The following is a 20,840-nucleotide window of genomic DNA, read 5'->3' on the forward strand; positions in this document are numbered from 1 at the left end:
TCAGAATTGAGATAGGGCGGGGCTTGTATTTTGCCTTTTTTCTTAATATATATAGCCAATGGCCATATTTTCACAACAAGAAACTTAAAACCTGGTTAAAATGGTACTTTTTTGCAAGGAAATATGGATTTTACAAGTATGGGGCGGAGCCTAATTGCAAAATCGATATTTCTTTATACAAATTTTCCATTTTAAACATGTTTTAAGTTTCATGTTATGAAAAGAAGTTTACACATATTAAAACAAAAGGCAGAATGTAAGCCCGCCCACTCGCCCTGTCTAAATTGTAATTATTTTTTTTATTCGCTGTGAATCAAGGGAGCGGAGCTTAACTGCAAAATACTTATTTCTTTACTAGAAATTAAAAACATGTTTTTGAGTGTCGTCTTTTACAAAGAATACTATGTACATTAAAAAAAAAATCTAAATGTAGACCCTGCCCATCCAACCCATCTCAATTGTGATATTTTTTTTTTATTCTTAGAAAATTAAAACACGTCTAAAATGGTAAATTTTTGTAAGGAAATATGGATTTTGCAATTAGGCTCCGCCCATAGGTCTGCCAACGAATGAAAACTTCATTACTACTTTCTTAGATTAGGGCAGATATGGGTTGGGTTTAATCTTTGGCTTTATATTTTTCTTAATATACGATACTCAAAAACATGTTTTTAATTTCTCGTATAGAAATGGCCCACGACGAATAAAAAAACTCATCACAATTGAGATAGGGCGGGTGGGCGGGGCTACAATTTGACTTTTGTTCTTAATATGTGTAGACTTATTTCGACAACAAGAAACTTAAAACATGCAAAACATGTAATTTTTTGTAATAATTCACTTAAATCCGCCACTTTTCTCCTACAAGTCGTTCCTGGAATCTAGTCATTTTATTATCATATTTTTTCCATATTATTGTATTCACTATTCCAACATCCGTTTGCTTTGTTCATTGAATTCTGGTACTTTCATCAGTTTTCCTTCGTTGTCTCGCTCTTTGTTACGATTAAGAATACTTTATTTATTTTCGCCCAACTTTTTTTTTCTCATCTCCTCCCTCTTTTATACTTGCCCACTTTTTTCAGTCAGTATTCTTTCATCTATTACTTTGTACTTGATACAGTTCTACTTCGTTAGGCGAATTCTACTTTAGTTGTTATCTGATCTTTTTGTTCCAACAACCCTGACATGACCTGACTTGACCTAACCTGATTACGCAACTGATGAATTTTTGACCTGACCAGACCAGACCATACCAAACTTGACTTAATTTGACCTGACCTGACCTGATCTGACATGACCTGACCAAACTTGACCTAACCTGATTACCCAACTGATGAATTTTTTACCTGACCAGACCAGACCATACCAAACTTGACTTAACCTGACCTGACCTGGCCTGATTACTCAGTTGATGAATTTTTGACCTTTTTATTACAATTTTTGTTTTTCTTTTTCGATTTTTGATCTTCATAACTTGCATTTTTTATTTTTGTTTACAAGCAACGAAGTATATTTGTTGTTTCAAACCTTTTAGTACAATTTTAGGAAAACACTAAATGAAAACTAGTAAAAACTAGTCACTTAACATTCTTGTGAAAAATATAAATAGATAATTTGAACACTTACCTACGTCTTAGTCTTCTTTTTTTATGAAGAATTCACAAGAATGATAATCTTAGTACAAAACAACCAGCTAGAAATATGTACATCAATTATTATCCATGTGCGATTAGTCAAAGATTAGAAAAACATACGAATACTGAATACACTTTTTGAAACATTTTTTCTCATTGTAATTAAAGTCATTTGAGTAATTCAGATCACATTAGTTCAAAAATGTTTGACTTTTTCTTGACACACAGTATATTGCAACGCCCATTATAAATAAATTTTATTAGTTTATTTTATTAAATTAGAAAAAAACTTTTCGAAATCTGCACAAAAAAAAGCTTCGTCCTGCTTCCTCCCCCACATGTGTTTAAACAAAACCAACATGAGACTAAAACGCAACTTCATTGTAGTACAACATCATTGATAAAAATCACGAACAGCAAGGAACCCAAATTAGACCCCTGACACATACCAATAAAGCATCACATACATAAAATCTTCAGCTTTACGACTGGCCTTTGATCTACTAAAAACCGGCTTGGCAAAATTTCACACTATTTAACGCTTGTGCCACATCCGTGCATATTAACACGTACTAACTAACTCTTAACTGAAACCCCGTCAAATTCCCCCACATGAAAATCGCCCAGACGACTCAAACCACACAACACGACCGATATAACATGGCTTCTAATGGTAAGATCGTATCTGATATTTTTTTATCGGTACTAGGACATGTTTGCGGGTCACAGCACGACGAAAAGCAAATAACTCGATTGACCTTTTTCTGGTCTGGAGAAGTGAAATAAGAAAACAGATGAAAATCAAATAAAGGAGGCAAATCAAATCGAAACCTATGTTTACGTAATCGATTCACACGCACGCACGGGACGCACTCGGACTCGCACAATACACCGCTGAAAATATTCCTGAAAGGGATCTATTGGCAGCTGAAAAATTCCGATCAATTCGCGGATTGTTGATATTTGAATACTGAATCCTGTGAGGTGAGTTTCCAAATCAACGAATTTGAAGGAATTTACCCAGGGGTTATAGAAACCTAACGCCGTCTAGACAATAATTGATGAAAACTGAAACGATTAAGTCTAATTCTAATAAGGTAATATATGTACTAAATTATTTCAGTGAACTTTTGAAGCATCCAGATTAACGGTTCGGCTCAGAATTATCATGACAATCTACACTACTAAATTCAGATAAGTGTGCTGTGGACTGAAAAAGCGAGCTCGTTTTTGGTCACTCATTATTTTTATTACAATTATAACAGACAAATGAAAAACAAAAAACCAGTGTGTGTCTCACATTTTACTACACAACAGTAAAGACGGTGAAATTTCATATTCAGACAATATTCTAATAAAGTTAAATCAAAAGTCGTCTCAGACCCATTTAATGAAACAGAGGGACAAAAACTACTTTATAAAATAAATATAAAATAAAAATTTTCCAGCCCAAAAGCGAGAACACCTACCTGGAACGTAAATATTTCGACACATCCACCTCCAAAGCTGCGTTGAAACAAATATAACCCAATTTCGCCCAATCAGATTCAATAATTAATAGCAAAAATCGTGTCGACAGAAACGACATCATTACTCCATCAAAACTCTTTAAATTTAAATCATTACACCAGCGCATCGGTATTCTCTTTGTAAGCACATGTGGTTTTCATTTGGAGCATCGTTAAAAAGCCCATAAAACCTTAAGTATTTCTTTAATTGAGCGTCCACTTATTTATCATATTTTTTTAATTAGCGTAGTTTAAGAATATATTCGTACGCTTTTCGAGCCTCCTGGCGTTATTTATGTCCCTGATGGACTGTTATTAAATCATTTATACGGTTCGTTGATTATTTATAGAGTTATCCGGTATTAGACAGATGTTCGTGTGAATTTTGATCGTAAAGAATGGCTTTTGGGACACATGGTCTTCGTTATGTGTCGAATGCGTTGCGGTAATTTACCTAAATGACAAAATGATGGAGCGGTGTCGAGCTAGGGGGCACGCTGAGAGCAGGGGACATCATTTTTCAAAAGAAAAGAAAGATTTTTTTAAGACTGTGCTAAGTGTGGCGTAATTTGTATTTGTCATATTTTTGTCACTAAATATGAGACTCAACTTTTATCAGCTTTTTATTTTAGTTGCCATAACGATTAATTAAATGCGTGGCACTTCATCTTCAAGAAAATAAAAAGGCGGAGAGTAGCTAATGTTACCAAATCAAGTACTCATCCTCTTAAAAAATTGGATGACGTCACTTGCCGACTAAATTCTAGATAAAGTATTGTGAGTCTAAACCCTTTAGATCGATGTTTTCGCATTCATGATATTCTTCACTGGTCGTTGTTTTTTCTAAGTCATCAAGTGACAAACCAAGTTCAAGAGAACGCTCATTTTCCACACACATTCTAGGAATGAATCAAATTGCTCCTAATTAGTGGCAAGGGACTTCTTCACTAACGATTCCCAAATTAATTACCGGTTCTAATTTTAGCCAACCGATTGGCATCTGTGTGTAACCCGAACCCTAATTTTATATTTAACCGACATGAAGTTCGGTCAACAATTATGGTAATTATTCACCTCTCTGTAACCATTTAGTCGTACAAAGCCCTCACGTATCAGCTCCATTCGATCCGGCACATTTCGATAATTTTAGAAATGCCGCCAAAACAGTCCATTCATTCGAGGAAGACATTAAATGCTCCCACAATTAGCAGATACCGGCTTTGTATCATTAATAATAGGCGCAAAACCGGCATGATGAATGAAGTTGGAATACAATAAGTCATCGGACTTAGAACGATCTATCATCGTAAGATGCGCCAATTTCTCCACGTCGCTAATCCGCTAGAACGAAAACAGAAGCACACATAAATAGACGGCTAACCGAAAAGAGAAAAAACGATGAGTGGAGGGAATTTAAATGGGGGGTCGGCGACGTTAAAATAGTTCTAGAGTTACAATTTAGACATCTTTAAGATTAACGATGTTTCCAAATCGTCGATTTTACGACTGCTGCTCTAGGAGAGTGCTCACATGTTTTCGAATGTCAGAGAGAGTCGAGAGCAAACATGGGTACACTTAATGGCTTATTTTACCATGAAGCATATCGCCGAAAATAGCTATTGATGGTGCCGACAGAGGTTGGACCCATAGGCATACAATAATGTAATTACAAAGTTCACAGAGTTTTAAAAACGGTAATTTTCGAGCCGCGTTTCACACGGTTTTGCCGACAATGTAATAATTCAGGTTTAGGTGATGATAAGTGGTTTCCTAAGTGGTGCAGTTTTTCCAATAAAGTTATTTTTTAAATAACAGGGTAATCGTCGTATTTTAAATTTTTCAGAAAAAAAGTTCCTATCTAGCTAAGTAAATGGTGCGCCGCCGCTGATCTCTGAAAAGTGAATCCTCAACTCGCCAACACTCTAAAAAACAATCCCGACCTAATCGACATTCTTTAAATTAATGTCACTAATAACGCTTTTAATGACCCAAATGCGCACGGTTATAAATTGATAGCAGAAATTACCTTGCTCGATGTCGCTAATAAAAGCCCACGCGGGCAATTTTCACTTAAGAAAAGTCGCCTTAAAACCACCCATTTATGATTATCGCCTCACTAAAACATCCTCTAAATTTGCAATAAACTCAACACAAAGTAACTCGCTTCGAATACGTAATAGAGTGGAGCTACTCGGAAAAAAACATTTTATAACCAAAACCTCCACTTATTAAAGTCGTAAATGTTTCAGATTACCATCCGGAGTTTTTCCCGGAGCACGATAAGAAGTCATTAAGCCTCCAGCCAGACTTGACTCAAACGGTCCCGCCGTGCTATGAATACCCCTACACCACACCAGCGACATCTGTGACCAGGTCAGTGTCCGAGCATCACTACGATGTGCCCCATCTGACGTCCGGAAGCGACATCCAGATGTCACCGGCTACGAGCTCGACGTTGGAGTCGTCGAGTGGGAAGAGGAGCCAGTTGAGTGGCTTCACAAACAATTGTGAGTTGATGGATAATACCAGATCTATACCACTGTCAGTTATTGTTAAAAGTAAACGTTGTGGTCTTTCCAAGGCGAGTACGTCGTAGCGCCATCTACTAGAGAAGGTTATATACACCGAGGTTTAGTTCTCAGCTTTAATGTAAAATAAACAACAACCTGTAGCACAAGTTAAGGGTGCTAATTGATTTGATATTTTGGCGGTAGATGCTACTTTGTAAGATACTTTATAATCCTAGTACATACAGGTGGTTCAGGACTCTACATATACAATTATTCTACAAATATAAATTCTTATGTTGGATCCGTTTTCTAATCATTAAAAATAGGTGTCAAATTTCGGTGCTAAATAATAATTAATAATTGTTGGAAATGACGTCATTGGCTTTTTAGTAGGGGTGTTGATTGTTGTAACAATAATAATAATCAATACTGTGTTCAAAGACAAAGATAAAAATGATGTTCGAATTTTGGCATTGTGATTCAAGTTTGGTGTTTACGAATTGTATTTCAGTTCTATGTCAAGTGCACTAAGTAAAAAATGTGGCAATAAAATGTTAGTTGTTGTCTTTTTTTTGGACTTTATTAATTTAATTATAACGGCGAACTGAACAAATATAAATATAAGTTACATATTGATTTGGTACTTTTTATTTTCGATCCTTATATGGAGCACAATGATGACTTGAATGCTTCTTAACAAGTCAACAAATTTAATGATGTTGAAGCCACTTGAAAAAAGGCACATTACTCGATTATTATACGAGAAGCTTCGACTTTTTTCAGACGCGAATAGAAAGATAAAAAAATGCGCTAACAATGGCAAAGAAAAAGAGAAAATTTTTAAAAGATGTGTAAATATCTTTTGAACAGGACTTTATTATTTGCATTGAATTCTATACCTCCCACATCTCTGAATAAACAAGCATTCATTGCTGCATTGTAAGACTCTATTGATTTTTAACTTTTTTTTTGTTGTTTAATGATTTTAATCATGTACATAATTATATAAATAACGATGCCTTTTATATTGTTCAGGTCAAACAAATTTTAGTTTCTATTATCTCTGCACCTATGCATCCCATGTTAATTTACAGAATGTTCTTTTAGCTTGGAATTAATGCTTGCAAAAGTAGGGCTTGATTTATAATAATAATAAGACTTTTGGTCCACAATACCATTATTCCACTTGATGAGATAATACATGATACATGTACTTTTTAGAGTTGTGATAACCCAAATATCCCGCCTTAAATTGCCATGTGAAAAAAATTGTTAAAGTCCGCGAAAAATTTAAAAAATCAAAATTTGGCCTTGGCTGTGATCGTCTAACAAAATGGCACCCTACGTTGTGTTTTTGAAAAAAGGTGGGATGCGTTCAGATGCAAATGGTGGACCCCAAGGTTCGAAAAGAACCGCTAAATAATAACACAAAATTTATGGAGGACACAAAATTATTTATTCCTCCACTGACAAAAAAAAAAGCTGCGTGAGAGGGGGCGGAATCTCAGTCGGTGTTCAGCTCCAAAAAAAAAACTTATTGAACTTTGGATGAAATTTAAATGAAATCAAATTAAACGTTCTGAATGAATGCAAATATTTGAATATCACACATTTAATAAAAACAAATAAAAATCTGAATTAAAGTAACTGGATGCAAATACACAAGTTATTATTGACGCATACGTCGCCATAGCGGCAAATTTAAAATTATGGCAGTCAACAAGAGCACAACAAAAATAGCGTTTCGGTGATGTAATTTTTAGCGTTGCGAGGAAATGCCTCGGTGATGTAATGGTAATAACAATGATAATTGCCTAACGGAAGAAATTATTTTAACCCTCACCCCAGTTCGCGATATAATGAATTTTGTTAATTTAGCTGCCGTAAATGAACTATTAGCCAATATTGTATGAAGAATTAAGAAGTGTTATAATATAACACTTACGTATTAGCATCCAGAAACTTATTCATTACTTGTAAACAAAGGGTATTATCCTGACTAAGTGAATTTCATGAAATGTCCTAGTAAATGTCTGTTACATTATGTTAGAACCAGTTAACTATTAAAATCCTAACCTGATCGGTGAATTTACAAATAACAAAACAAATTTACAGCACGTGTAGCGACGGTTGAAAATTAGCACTTTTTCCGATTAGAAAGCCGCAACAATTATCTGCGCATATTGGGAAAAACTGTAATGTCATCGATACGATTAATTGTTGTTAAACAAAGGCTTCCTCCCTTTTATTAACTACCAAGCCAACTAATTTAACCTAGCTAACCTACAGCGTCCTCTTCACCATGCTTTTCACCATGCCGCTATCTTGTCTACTACTACCGCCCTCTAACTAACAATCCCCTAGTGAGCTACCAACTACCCCCAAGCGCCAACGTGCACATGGTTGCCTATGTTTAACGATTTTTTCATTATTATTTTTCTCAAATTCAAATTATTTCATCGTGAAAATTTGATTCAAATTCGGCCACTAGAACGTTAAATTTCAGAGTTGTCACAAACTCGCTGTTTTTATTTATACTTTTTTTTTTGTTTTTTATTATGCCGGGTATCTGGAAAGTGCGGAGTAACTCTTCAGTACGTTATGTCGGGAGTCCCAAAAAAATATTTAAAAAAAGCTGTTAGTTTTCATTAATAAATAAACCAAAAAAAAGAACATTTAATAAGACATATAAATCATAAACAAAAACAAAACCAACAAAAGAAAAATTCATTAGTACTTGGTAAGATAAAACTGATTTTGGCACTAGGTGCTAAGATAAGATTAATTTTGGCAAATTAGATACCCTCCAAGAAAGAGAGGGCGGGTGGGCGGGACTAGTACCTGCTAATCTAAAACAGATTTGGCGAATGACATATCTTCTAAGAAAATAGAGGGTGGGTGGGCGATACTAATAGTTCCTAGAATAAGACCGATTTTGGAAAATGACATGACGGTTTCATTTCTTCGATAACCCTTACCACTTTCTAGAATCGTGGCGCCAATTTTAAGATTAAAAATATACATATTTCAACGCAAATATTTCCAAAATCTCGGTCTGGATTCTGGATTTTTAGCCAATTTTTAGAAAGCTCAATTTTTAATACTCTTTCATTATGAAAATTTCGACCCTCGTAAGTTATTTCGGCCTCATTTCTCAATCAGTCGTCCATTGAAATACTGAAATTTTTAAAATTTAAATAATACAACTTTGAAATTTCGGGTGTAAGATGTGTAAATCCTCCTCCACCAGTCAGTAGTTTCCGAACTAATTTTCTAATAAACTGCCAACAAAAGACAGACGATAGACGAGGAAAACGATGGATCTACTTTTTCATATTCTAAGGGCCATGAAACGTCGAGAAAACATGAAATTAGCAGTTCGACAAATGGAACATGTTACAATGTTTCCGTAGTTTAAGCTAAATTTGGATCATCAAATTTTAGAATCCTCTTTACGTAAGGTAACAGTGTTTTTCGAAATATTTTAACGATATACTAATGTTGCATCTTGTAATTCTAAAATTAAATAATTCATTCATGTACTCAAAAAAATGATGTCATCAAAAAAATTGTTCAATCAGAGATTGCATTTCAAATTAGTTTTCAAAAATCTGTCACTACATTTTTATTAAATATACAGGGTGATTCAAAGCACTACTGCTTAATTTTAATGGCGAATTATATGGCAAAAAATAAATACAAAGTTCAAGTAAAATTATGATCATTTCTCAAAAATAGAGATGGTACAGAATTTTTAAATTTTGTTATACTACTTTCCACCATCTTTAAGTTTATTAGCAATAAATTGCTTGACATTTTGAAAAACAAAAAAAAAACTTACAAAAAAATACTCAAATGATGATGAAATGCCCATTTAGTATAGTTTATGAATCACTTGTATTAAATTACCCACTTTGGAAAGACCATTAACAATTTTAAATATAACACATCAGTCCAAGCATCCCTAATCGTTATCTTTCCAGCTGACTCCACGTACGAAGTGGCCACAGAATCCGTCACCTTACCGCTCCCCAACTTGCCGGCGGCCTACGCCGTAACCCCAACCACCAGCGGAAACTACACCAGCACAACAGTGACGCACAGCGGCGCATTCCTCAACCTCATCGACTCCGGCGTGAGCCTCATAATCCCCGAAGGCGCCATCTCGCGCACCAGAAAGCAAGAACTATTCCTGTCCATACTCAACGAAGACTGTTTCCGACCGAAACTCGCCGAGAACCTCACCCAACTCAGCCCCGTAGTTTCCTGCGGCCCCAACGTTTCTTTAAACAAGTCCGTCATCCTCAAAGTCCCGCATTGTGCAGAGCTCACCCGAAACAACTGGTCGATTTCGGTCCTCCAGAGCGACTGCAGCGACTCGCAGTGGCAGAACGCCGTAACTCTGGGCCAAGAAACCATCAACACTTCCGTCTTCTGTCAACTGGACAAAGAAGCGGTCTACTTGGTGACCGACTGCTTGTCTCGGTTCGTCGTGGTGGGCCAGTCGACGACGGGAAACGCGCTGAAGAGGCTGAAACTTGCGGTTTTCGGGCCCAAGTTGTGTTTTCAGAGTTCTGTAGATTATAGCGTTAGGGTGTATGTTTTGGAAGACACGGATAGCTCTTTGGAGACGGTGTATGGGCAAGAGAAGCGTCTGGGAGGGTACTTGTTGGATGAACCACGGTCTATTGCGTTCCAGGATGGCGGGAACAATCTTTGTTTGAGCTTGGATGGGTTGAGTGAAGGGTGGAAGTGTAAACCTTGCTCTAACTATCAAGAGATCCCGTTTAAGCACTTGTGGCAAGCCAATAGTAATAGTTTGCACTGTTCGTTCACTCTAGAATGGTATGAAATTAATAGAAGTTTAAGTTTCAAAATTCGGGTCAACCAGAAGGGTTTCGAGTACCACCAGATCTTCGATATTGTCTGTAGAGACGACACTGACGTTTCTGTTGGGAAGAGTAGCTCAGGGAAGCTACACCACGGTGAATTGGTGCCAAAATTGACCATACAAAGTGAAAACAACCGATCGGGCGAGACCAAAAGGCTCGTCGACCATGGGCATTCTTCGAAAAGTGCCAAAAGCCATAAGTCCGACGAAATTAAACTAGCCAAGAATTTAATAGTAACTGATAGAGGTGTATCTACATGTGATGACTTTAACTTTAGATTAAGTAGGCAGATTAAGAAGCAGCTTTGTCAATGTTTAGATCCTCCGACCCCCAGAGGGAACGACTGGAGGATGTTAGCTCACGCTTTAAATGTTGATAGGTATATTAACTTCTTCGCAACGAAACCTTCACCTACCGACTGTATACTGGACCTGTGGGAAGCCAGGCACAGACAAAGCAACGCCTTGACCGAGCTTAAACAAATATTTACCGAAATGGAAAGATACGATGCTGTGACGATTTTAGATAATTGTTTGGGACCTAACTGGTTATAAATATTCCATTGTTGCTGCATTTATTTTTTTCAAAATTGGACTGAATTGGTCGTTTTATTCGAAGTTTTGTGCTTTCTTTGCCGTTGGCTTTGTGGTTGTAAAATTATTAGATTTATGTAAATTATAAAATTATTTTATAAGTTGTTGAAAATGGTGAAGATGTCTTAGGTAGACGCAAAAAACGGACCACGTTCCAGAATTGAAACTGTGCAATTGGTTGTAGATATTTACTTTGCTGAAAACAGCCAACGAATATTTTCAACGTAATTTAGTCTTTACTGATTCATAATAGTAGGTACAACAAGACACTGCCCAGATATAGTGAAACTATACAAATACTGTAATTTTGGTTTTTATTTGCTTCGAGTTGGAAATATTCGTTCACTTGTTACCTAAGCACCAGATAATCGAGATGTTTAGTCTATCGTAAATATAGTTAAGTACATACGTATGACATTAAAAAGGCATAATGTGGAGAGAAACGAAATATAATGTAGAGTTTTATACAGAAAAATCAAAAGTAGTTTTCTAGATATTTTAGGATGTTTTGTACAAAGTAACATTCATGTAACTAGAGGCAGGTCTACGTTGATATCTAGTATGTATTTTAGAATATATAATGATGTATATAGTCAATATATGACATTTTTTAAACACAGGCATTATTTTTTCACAACCTTTATCAAAAATACATTCCAAAATCACGGTGAGTGTATTTATCTCTAAGCTAATAAAATGAAATTGATTGTTAAAAAATTGGCCCACGTTTGATCCTTACAACAGGATTCTGAAAGAGAATTATTTTGGTTTCCGTCTTGAATAAGTTTCTCTAGACACAGGTGTTGAACCTTAATAAGGTGACAGTTCGTTTATACAGTGAGCAAAATATTCTTTGATTGCAAGAAAAATGATAAAATTCACTATTGATAAGAAATATGGAATGGATTCTACAATGACAAAATTTTTACTAAGTAAGTTGTGTTGCAAACTGCATATGAAGTAATAACGCACTATTGATTTTTTCTACAAACTGTAGCGCCATCTGTACTTCAATAACGAAACTATTCGATACAAGTTTCCTTCTTGTTGTCCGGCCATGGTGTGGTTCTCTGCGTACAGATGGCAGAAAATGCTAAAAGTTGTTTCCCTTTACACACATCTTTTTCTCACATTTTCGCCATTAGGTACATTTTTTAAACACAGTAAAATTATGACCTGTATATATTTTTTTAATTCTATGTTCGCTACAACGGTAATTACGAACATTTAACTACTGACATTAAATCCGAAGCAAAAACTGGTGATAACCGCGAAAGTTTAATACAAAAATATGTTTTACTTTATTCTAGCAACAATAACTACGACTCCATTTCTAAATTTCTGCAATTTTGAAAAAAGTCAGATTTTCTAAAGTCAAAATTATGCTTAGTAACGAGTCGCCGATGCAAATGATTTCTTTCATTATTGACATTATTCACAGACGTTGCATTTGTTTGAGGTGATATGTCATAATATCTGCAAGTTATTGGACCTAGTTGTAATTTATGTTATTTTTTCTCGACGTTTCATGGTCTCTATAGTACGAAAACGTAGGTCGCGCGTTTTCGTCTGTCTGTAGGGGTTAGTCTGTGGTCTGTAGTCTGTCAGTGAAATGACGTCATCTCCAAAACTTCTAAGAGTAAATATTATTGAATTTTATAAAATTAAATACTCCTGCACTTGTGGTTTTTGAATCTGCGTTGAGTTTTTATTGTTTAAAATGCCAGGTAATTATTAATGATTGAAAAAAATGTTTGTGTTGGCAATTCTGAATTATTGGCAGCACTGCTAGTTGTCAATTTGAACATGAGAGCGCCTAACAAACATATTAAAGTCACTACATATATATATCTAGTGACTTTAATGTTGAGCTTTTGGTGTTTTATTTTTTACGAATTTCGAAGTCTTTTTTTAATTTGGAAAACTTTGGCCACCCACGGTGTATTATTTTGGGGGAGCCCATGAAGATTTTTTGTAAATTACTTAAAACAATTTTGGGTAACTTTGGTGTTCTTTTTTTGGAAAATTCTGACTTGACCTGTTTTTGAGTTAATTTTGAGACTCCGTTTTTTTTTTGTTTTTTTGAAAAATTTAAAACAATCTTGAGGTTCTAGGTATTCCTGTTTGGAAAAAATTTGAAAGTACTTTGGACCCTCTAGTGTCTTTTCTTATGATAATTTAATTAAATTTCTTAGAGGATACGTCATTTGCTAAAATCAGTCTTATCTTAGCAGGTACTAGCCCCAACCCTCTCTTTTCTTAGAAGGTATGTCAGTTGCCAAAATCGGTTTTATTTTAGCAGCTACTAGCCCCGCCCACCCGCCCTCTCTTTTCTTAGAGGGTATGTCATTTACCAAAATCAGTTTTATCTTAGCAAATACGAATGACTAACTTTTACAAAAAAATGATGAAAATTTGGAAACATTACGAGCTTACTTATGTGCACAAGGCAGGAATTTGTTGTTAGTTTTCTAATTGGTTACGCTTTAATGGATTTTTCTTTTGTTGGTTTTGTTTTTGTTATATTATAAATGTCTTATTAAATTTTTTTTTTTGGTTTATTTACTAATGAAAAATAACATCTTGTTTTATTAATAATAATGCACAACGATTAATAACTAACGGTTGTTACGTCTTGTCCTAAAAAAATAAAAAGTGGATTTCAGTCACCATCGTTACTAAGAAATTAAAAAGCAAACCGGAGGTATATTAGGTGAGCGCAGCGTTACGAATTTTACGTTTATAAAATAACGTTTTTTTTTCGTAATCTAGATCATAAAGAGTGTTTTAATTATTTTTTTGGGACTCCCGAAACCCTCGTACATAACGTACTGAAGAGTCTTCCAGACACCCAGTATTGAAGACGTTAGCTTTTTTTTTTCAAAGCACAAAAAATAAGTCATAGCATTCATAATTAAATAAAAATAAAACACATTTGACTAACTGTGACTTAACTTCGAAGTGTTTCTTTGTATTTTGACGGTATTTCAAACAAGATTTTTTTTTTAAATAGTATTGATTATATGTATGATTTGCTTAAGTTTGACGTAAAGGGAAGCACTGGAAACAAAAACAAAACTGTAGTTCAGTTTTTTATATAAATGTCACTGCTACTACCAAAAATTAAAGTTAAACTAATTAAACTACTCCTCGACTACACCATACGTCTTTCACATCTTTTGTTTCCAAAGCTCCCTTTAGGTCCAATTTCAAAAATTCTACGGTATATGCTTCCAAATTTATTAAAGTATTGTTGGTTGCATATGATGATTTTTTCAACTGAACACCCTATTATGTTTCTAGTCTCTTACAGTCACAACTTACCATACAATCCATAGATACTTTTAAGATAATTAAAAACGACTATGTCAAGGGTGGCAAATATTTTTTCCTGTAGTAAGAATCAGAAAAGAGGTATGTGGCACATTCAGTTATTGTTTTAACACTAACAACACCCTTTTATTAAAAAAGAAAGAGTATTTTATTATTTAAATTTTATGACTTCTATATTTTAACGAAAATCTTTTATGAAAATCTGTTATGAAAGAACAAAAATGGCGGATGCGCCAGGCAAAGTAGGTCATGAGATGAAAAATTAAACCTCTTGAAATGCAAATGAACATCAATACTTAGAGATCCAAAATAGTATTTAAATTTAGTGTCATATGGTGCAGATTTTGACCTCCACTCATAACTTTTGTAATTCCTTGAAGCCACATTAAAATAATATAAGCACAAAAACTGCAATAAAAATAAATTGCCAATAATAGCGTATCATTGGTTATCAATTCCACTAACACAAAAAAATATCACTCGTAGGGTGTTTTAAGATAAAAGTGATATAATTGCATTGGCGAAGCTCCTGGGAACAAGAGATATTTTCCGTAGCCAACTAGATTATCACTCGGGAAAGCTGATAAACGAAATACAATTTTGAAAACTATGTGGAAAATGTCAGAAGAGCGATATATAATATTTGATTACGAAGAGGGTCGCTAAGCTGATTTAACCGATTTTAGTTCTAAAGCGCCCTGCGTGGAGAGGTCTGTCTATACTTTTTAAATAACACCCAATAAATGACGTCAGCGAGCATATAGCCATTCGGCAACCCCCAGAATATGGCTGACAGTGTCTTGGCTTGGCCCGACCGAATTATTACCCATTAGGCTGTGTGCTAATTTTCACTTTGAGGGTGAAGGGCGGTTTCTTCCGAACGAAGACAAGCAGATCATATGCAAACTAAACGTTAATGACGTCATGTCAAAAAATCATTAGAAGCAGGATAAGCATGCGACTTAAGTTCGATTTAAGTAAATTAGTTACAATGCGAAATTAATCAGTTCTAATCACGGTCCAGATTAAACGTAAGCTCGTAATTTATCGTTCTGTGTTAAAATAAAAAAATATGTTCCGCAGTAAACCCCAGCATACCTACTTTTGCATTATTGGCTCACAGCCATCGGGTGCTCCATTCTGGTGCCGATACTGTCGAGCATACTGAAACTGAACCGCGAGGCGTTGAAGAAAATCCGATTCTGTTATCTTTTTTGCCATTCGTGATTATGGCGGCTCCCCCGGTCACCCATAAATTACTCTCCAACTTCAAGTTGATTTCAACCGCAAGTTAAGTCAGACTTGCACCACACAATTTATTACTTCTCTTTTCTCTAAACTCCGAGATTTTCTCGACGACCTCGCAGACAAACAACCTATCCTGAAAAATACAAGATAGCGAGATTTCGTCGCCAATTTTACGGTTTCGCTTTTAATTGGTCGTAAAAAAATACAGCGACTTCTCGCATTGGCGAAGCTGTTGCAGATAAACTTTGAAACGGGCTTTCGCGAATTGTAAAGCGTGCGTGGATGTAGGCCTTCGACGGGTGGAGCGGCGTTCCCTTGGGGGTTGAATATCGAAGGTGGCGATCGCAATCCTATTACGGGAGTAGATGGACATCCAGTTACTTTATGAGCTGTCATATTGGCGAAGTTGCCTCGGGGTCGTTTCATGATATATGTGTCTGTGATGGGTTTTCTGGGACAATGTTGCATTTGAGGGGATCGGGCTTAATTTGAGGGCGGGGGCGACTTTAAAAAAGTAGAACTCTGAGAAATGTTATAACGTAGGCCTATATTATACATTAATATACAGGATGTGTCAATAATATAGAATTATTTAGTGTTTTGTAGCGAAAATTGTGTTATAATTATGGCATCCAACTGACACAAGACATTTTGTTACGATTTAGATTTATTTTTTATTTTACTTTCATATTTTCTCAATGCGTCATGACCTCTAGAGTACGAAAAAATAGGTCCCCCGTTTCCTTCTGTCTGTCTGTGTGTCTGTCTGTCTGCGTCGACGTTTTATTCAGATCACATAGCAAAATTGCAAAGCATCGATTTAGTAATTTTTAGTAAGTCAATTTTGTCATGAAAACTATCAATATTTTGTGCAGAGTATAAGATAATTGTTGTAATCTTTTGAGGTGGTAATGATAAATTTTCGAAATTTTCCACATTTTCAAAGTAAATGGACAAGATTGAAATAGATCGCAAACTTCGCCCTACACAAATGTACTATAAAAAAAAATCACTTTCGTGTAGTGCTGTCAATGAACTGGTGTTCACAAATTTTACTTTCAATGACATATTGCTTTAAATTTCGAACAGTAAAATTTTATTGGAATGTAAAATATTATTAGATGTATGAATCCATAAAGGTCGTATACATTTTTACTTTAAAATGAAGAACTGATGTTTTTAGTTAACGAGGTCTATAGATCCTCAAAGTTTGTAACTTGACACACATTTTTTTTTATAGAGTGTTTGCCATATTGTTAAAAATATTTTTATATTAAAAACGTAAGGACCAGAGACTGGACATTTATAAAAATCAATAGTGTGAAGGAAAGGGTTGCTGCGGAGCGAGCGACATGTGTTGAAATTTTGAAAAGCAGAATTATCCAGCAGAATTTTTTTAGATTTACACCAAGAAATTTTTCAAGTATACAGTCTGTTTCTAAAATAGTACAGCAAATTTCATTTTTTTTACTGTTACAGGGTGACAATAAAAGTTTCTAACGATCTTTGACATAATTAATTAGAAGGTATTTTAAGAGTACATATTTATATATTTGTAATAATAGAATGTGTAATAATTGAAGAATCAAAAATGACAGCTCTACATCTATATGGTCTATATTAAGAGCTAAGATTCACTTATCTTGTGAACTGGAAGTTAATTTATCCTCCCACTTTAGTAATCAAAATCTCTACCCACTTATTAGACAATAAAACGGCCCTTTGCCCACTTTATTGCGTCTAAATTTGTCGAAATATCCATCCCGTCCCTTCTGGACCCCTCTTCCGCTAAGTAATCGTGATGACCTGCGGAATAACAAATGAGCATTCGACACATTCTACGCCAAGTTGAGTGGACAGGGCCAGATCTAGATCTACACGTACCGAATACAAATGCAATCAGGTAAGCTAGACGTCGAAACTAAGTTGGTCCAGAAGACATGCTTCGCAACAATAAAACCACAACCGAAAGCGAATAAATAAGCAAATCGAGACAGTGAAAGTGGAAATGCCTGGTAATATAACGTCGATATGAGCTTCAATTCGCATACGTCATCTAAGATGGCGTCTTCGTCTGCGACGGTACGATTTGCATAGAGCGTCGTTTTATGCTAATGTTTCTGATTTATGGTTATTTTTATTTGATTCTCGGAATTATTATATGGACTGTATCCGTATGGATGAAAATCATATTTTATACGCCTAGAAGAAGCTTTCTGCGGCCGAAATCGATTCCGGAGTGAGAATTATTTTTCTGGAGCGGTTTTTATTGCCGTTTTATATGTTTGTATGCCTCGTTATGTTTCTGTTTGTAAATGTTTTCTTTCTCGTGTAGGAATGCTGAAATGCGGTTGTTTAGAGCCAAGAAAAGTTTCGACACCTCAAATAAGAATAACATGCGAAATGAGAGGTAACACGTACGAATTGGCATACGAAATACAAATAATGAATATGTAACGACTAAAGAGCGGACTTAAGCAAAAAAAAATGATCGAAATTTATTTCGACAGAGATTCCCTCGCCCCTGAAGTACAATACATATAAAATTTGATTTTGCGAAACCTTTAGTCGGTTGGACCTCCGAGAAGGTTTCATTTCCTTAGAAAAAAAGACAGTTGGAGGACCCGGGAAGATTTCATATTCTTAAAAAAAGACAGTTGAGACCCCGAGAAGTTTTCACATTCTTAAAAAAGACAGTTGGGGCCCCCGAGAAGATTTCAGCTTCTTTAAAAGAAAATACAGTTGTGGCCCTCGAGAAGGTTTCACCAGTTTAAAAGAAAAACAGTTGAGACCCCTGAGAAGGTTTCACATTCTTAACAAAAATAGTTGGGACCCCCGACAAGGTTTCACATTCTTAAAAAAGACCGTTGGCGCCCTCCAGATGGTTTCACCCTCTTTAAAAGAAAGACAGTTAGGGCCTCCGAGAAGGTTTCAGATTCTTAAAAGACTAACAGTTCAGGTCCTCGAGAAAGTTTCAGATTTTTAAAAAAGGACCGTTGGGGCCCGGGAGAAGGTTTTATTTTCTTTGAAAAAAACAGTTGAAAGTCCCAAGAAGGCCTCACACTCTTAAAAAAAACAGTTGGGGCCCCCGAGAAGGGTTCACCTCTTAAAAAAAGACAGTTGGGACCGCTGACAAGGTTTCACATTGTTATCAAACACAGTTCGGATCCCCGAGAAGGTTTTATTTTCTTAAAAAGAAACAGTTGGGGTCCGCGAGGAGGGTTTACCTTCTTTAAAAAACAGACACCCGGAACCCATGAAAAAATTTCACACTCTTAAAAAAAGATAGTTGGGACCCCCGAGAAGGTTTCACCTTGTTAAAAAAAGTCAGTTGGGACTCCTGAGAAGGTTTTAGGTTCTATAAAAAGAAGATAGTTGGGATCCCCCCAGAAAATTTCACCTTCTTTAAAAAAAGACAGTTGCGAGTCCCCAGGTTTTACATTCTCAAAAAGAAACAGTTGGGGCCCTCGAGGAGCGTTTACTTTAAAAAACAGACACTTGGAACCCATAAGAAGGTTTCGCACTCTTAGAAAAAGACAGTTGGGACCCTCGAGAAGGTTTCACCTTGTTAAAAAAAGACAGTTGGGGCCCCTGAGAAGGTTTCAGCTTTTACAAAAAGAAGATAGATGGGACCCCCCCCCCAGCAGATTTCATCTTCTTTAAAAAAAAACAGTTGGGGTCCCTAGAAGGTATCACTCTCTTTAAAAAAGACAGTTGGGACCGCTGAGAAGGTTTCACATTATTAACAAACACAGTTAGAACCCCCGAGAAGGTTTTATATTCTTAAAAAAAAAACAGCTGGAACCCATAAGAAGATTTCACGCTCTTAGAAAAAGACAGTTGGGACCCTCGAGAAGGTTTCACCTTGTTAAAAAAAGACAGTTAGGACCCCCGGAAGGTTTCACCTTATTAAAAGAAGACAGTTGGGGCCCCTGAGAAGGTTTCAGCTTTTATAAAAAGAAGATAGTTGGGACCGCTAAGTAGATTTCACATTGTTAAAAAACACAGTTGGAACCCCTGAGAAGGTTTTACATTCTTAAAATGAAACAGCTGGGGCTTCCGAGGAGAGGTCACCTTGAAAAACAGACATCTGGAATCCATGAGAAGGTTTCACACTCTTAAAAAAAGACTGTTGGGACCCCCGAGAAGATTACACCTTGTTAAAATGACAGTTGGGGCCCCTGAGAAGGTTTCAGCTTCTATAAAAAGAAGATAGTTGGGATCCCCCCAGAAGATTTCACCTTCTTTAAAAATAGACAGTTGGGGGTCCCCAGGTTTTACATTCTCAAAAAGAAACAGTTGGGGCCCTCGAGGAGCGTTTACTTTAAAAAACAGACACTTGGAACCCATAAGAAGGTTTCACATTCTTAGAAAAAGACAGTTGGGACCCTCGAGAAGGTTTCACCTTGTTAAAAAAAGACAGTTAGGGCCCCTGAGAAGGTTTCAGCTTTTACAAAAAGAAGATAGATGGGACCCCCCCCCCAGCAGACTTCATCTTCTTTAAAAAAAAACAGTTGGGGTCCCTAGAAGGTATCACCCTCTTTAAAAAAGACAGTTGGGACCGCTGAGAAGGTTTCACATTATTAACAAACACAGTTAGAACCCCCGAGAAGGTTTTATATTCTTAAAAAAAAGACAGCTGGGACCCCCGGAAGGTTTCACCTTGTTAAAAGAAGACAGTTGGGGCCCCTGAGAAGGTTTCAGCTTTTATAAAAAGAAGATAGTTGGGACCCCCCCCCAGAAGATTTCACCTTCTTTAAAAAAACAGTTTGGGTCCCCAGAAGGTTTTACCTTCTTAAAAAAAAGACAGTTGGGACCGCTAAGTAGATTACACATTGTTAAGAAACACAGTTGGGACCCCTGAGAAGGTTTTACATTCTTAAAATGAAACAGCTGGGGCTTCCGAGGAGAGTTTACCTTGAAAAACAGGCATCTGGAACCCATGAGAAAGTTTCACACTCTTAAAAAAAGACAGTTGGGACCCCCGAGAAGATTACACCTTGTTAAAATGACAGTTGGGGCCCCTGAGAAGGTTTCAGCTTCTATAAAAGAAGATAGTTGGGATCCCCCCAGAAGATTTCACCTTCTTTAAAAAAAGACAATTGGGAGTCCCTAGGTT

The 20,840-nt window shown here is 36.0% G+C and overlaps 1 protein-coding gene across 4 annotated transcripts in view; it reads left to right on the top strand.

The window, feature by feature from the left end:
- Nucleotides 1–11,737, top strand: part of LOC135133759 (netrin receptor UNC5B) — a 241,189-nt gene extending 229,452 nt beyond the window's left edge. For 3 of the 4 annotated variants that reach the window (XM_064062253.1, XM_064062256.1, XM_064062254.1), the window contains 2 exons: nucleotides 5,395–5,652; nucleotides 9,639–11,737. In XM_064062253.1, coding sequence (XP_063918323.1) covers nucleotides 5,395–5,652; nucleotides 9,639–11,101 — 1,721 coding nt within the window. In that variant the 3' untranslated portion in view covers nucleotides 11,102–11,737. The remainder of the gene's footprint in view (nucleotides 1–5,394; nucleotides 5,653–9,638) is intronic. The other variant, XM_064062255.1, reaches the window with a different exon arrangement.
- Nucleotides 11,738–20,840: the final 9,103 nt, after the last annotated feature.

This window comes from Zophobas morio, unplaced genomic scaffold (genome assembly GCF_036711695.1).
Source record: "Zophobas morio isolate AGI-343-1 ecotype UQ-CSIRO unplaced genomic scaffold, CSIRO_AGI_Zmor_V1 ptg000022l, whole genome shotgun sequence".
Lineage (NCBI taxonomy): Eukaryota > Metazoa > Arthropoda > Insecta > Coleoptera > Tenebrionidae > Zophobas > Zophobas morio.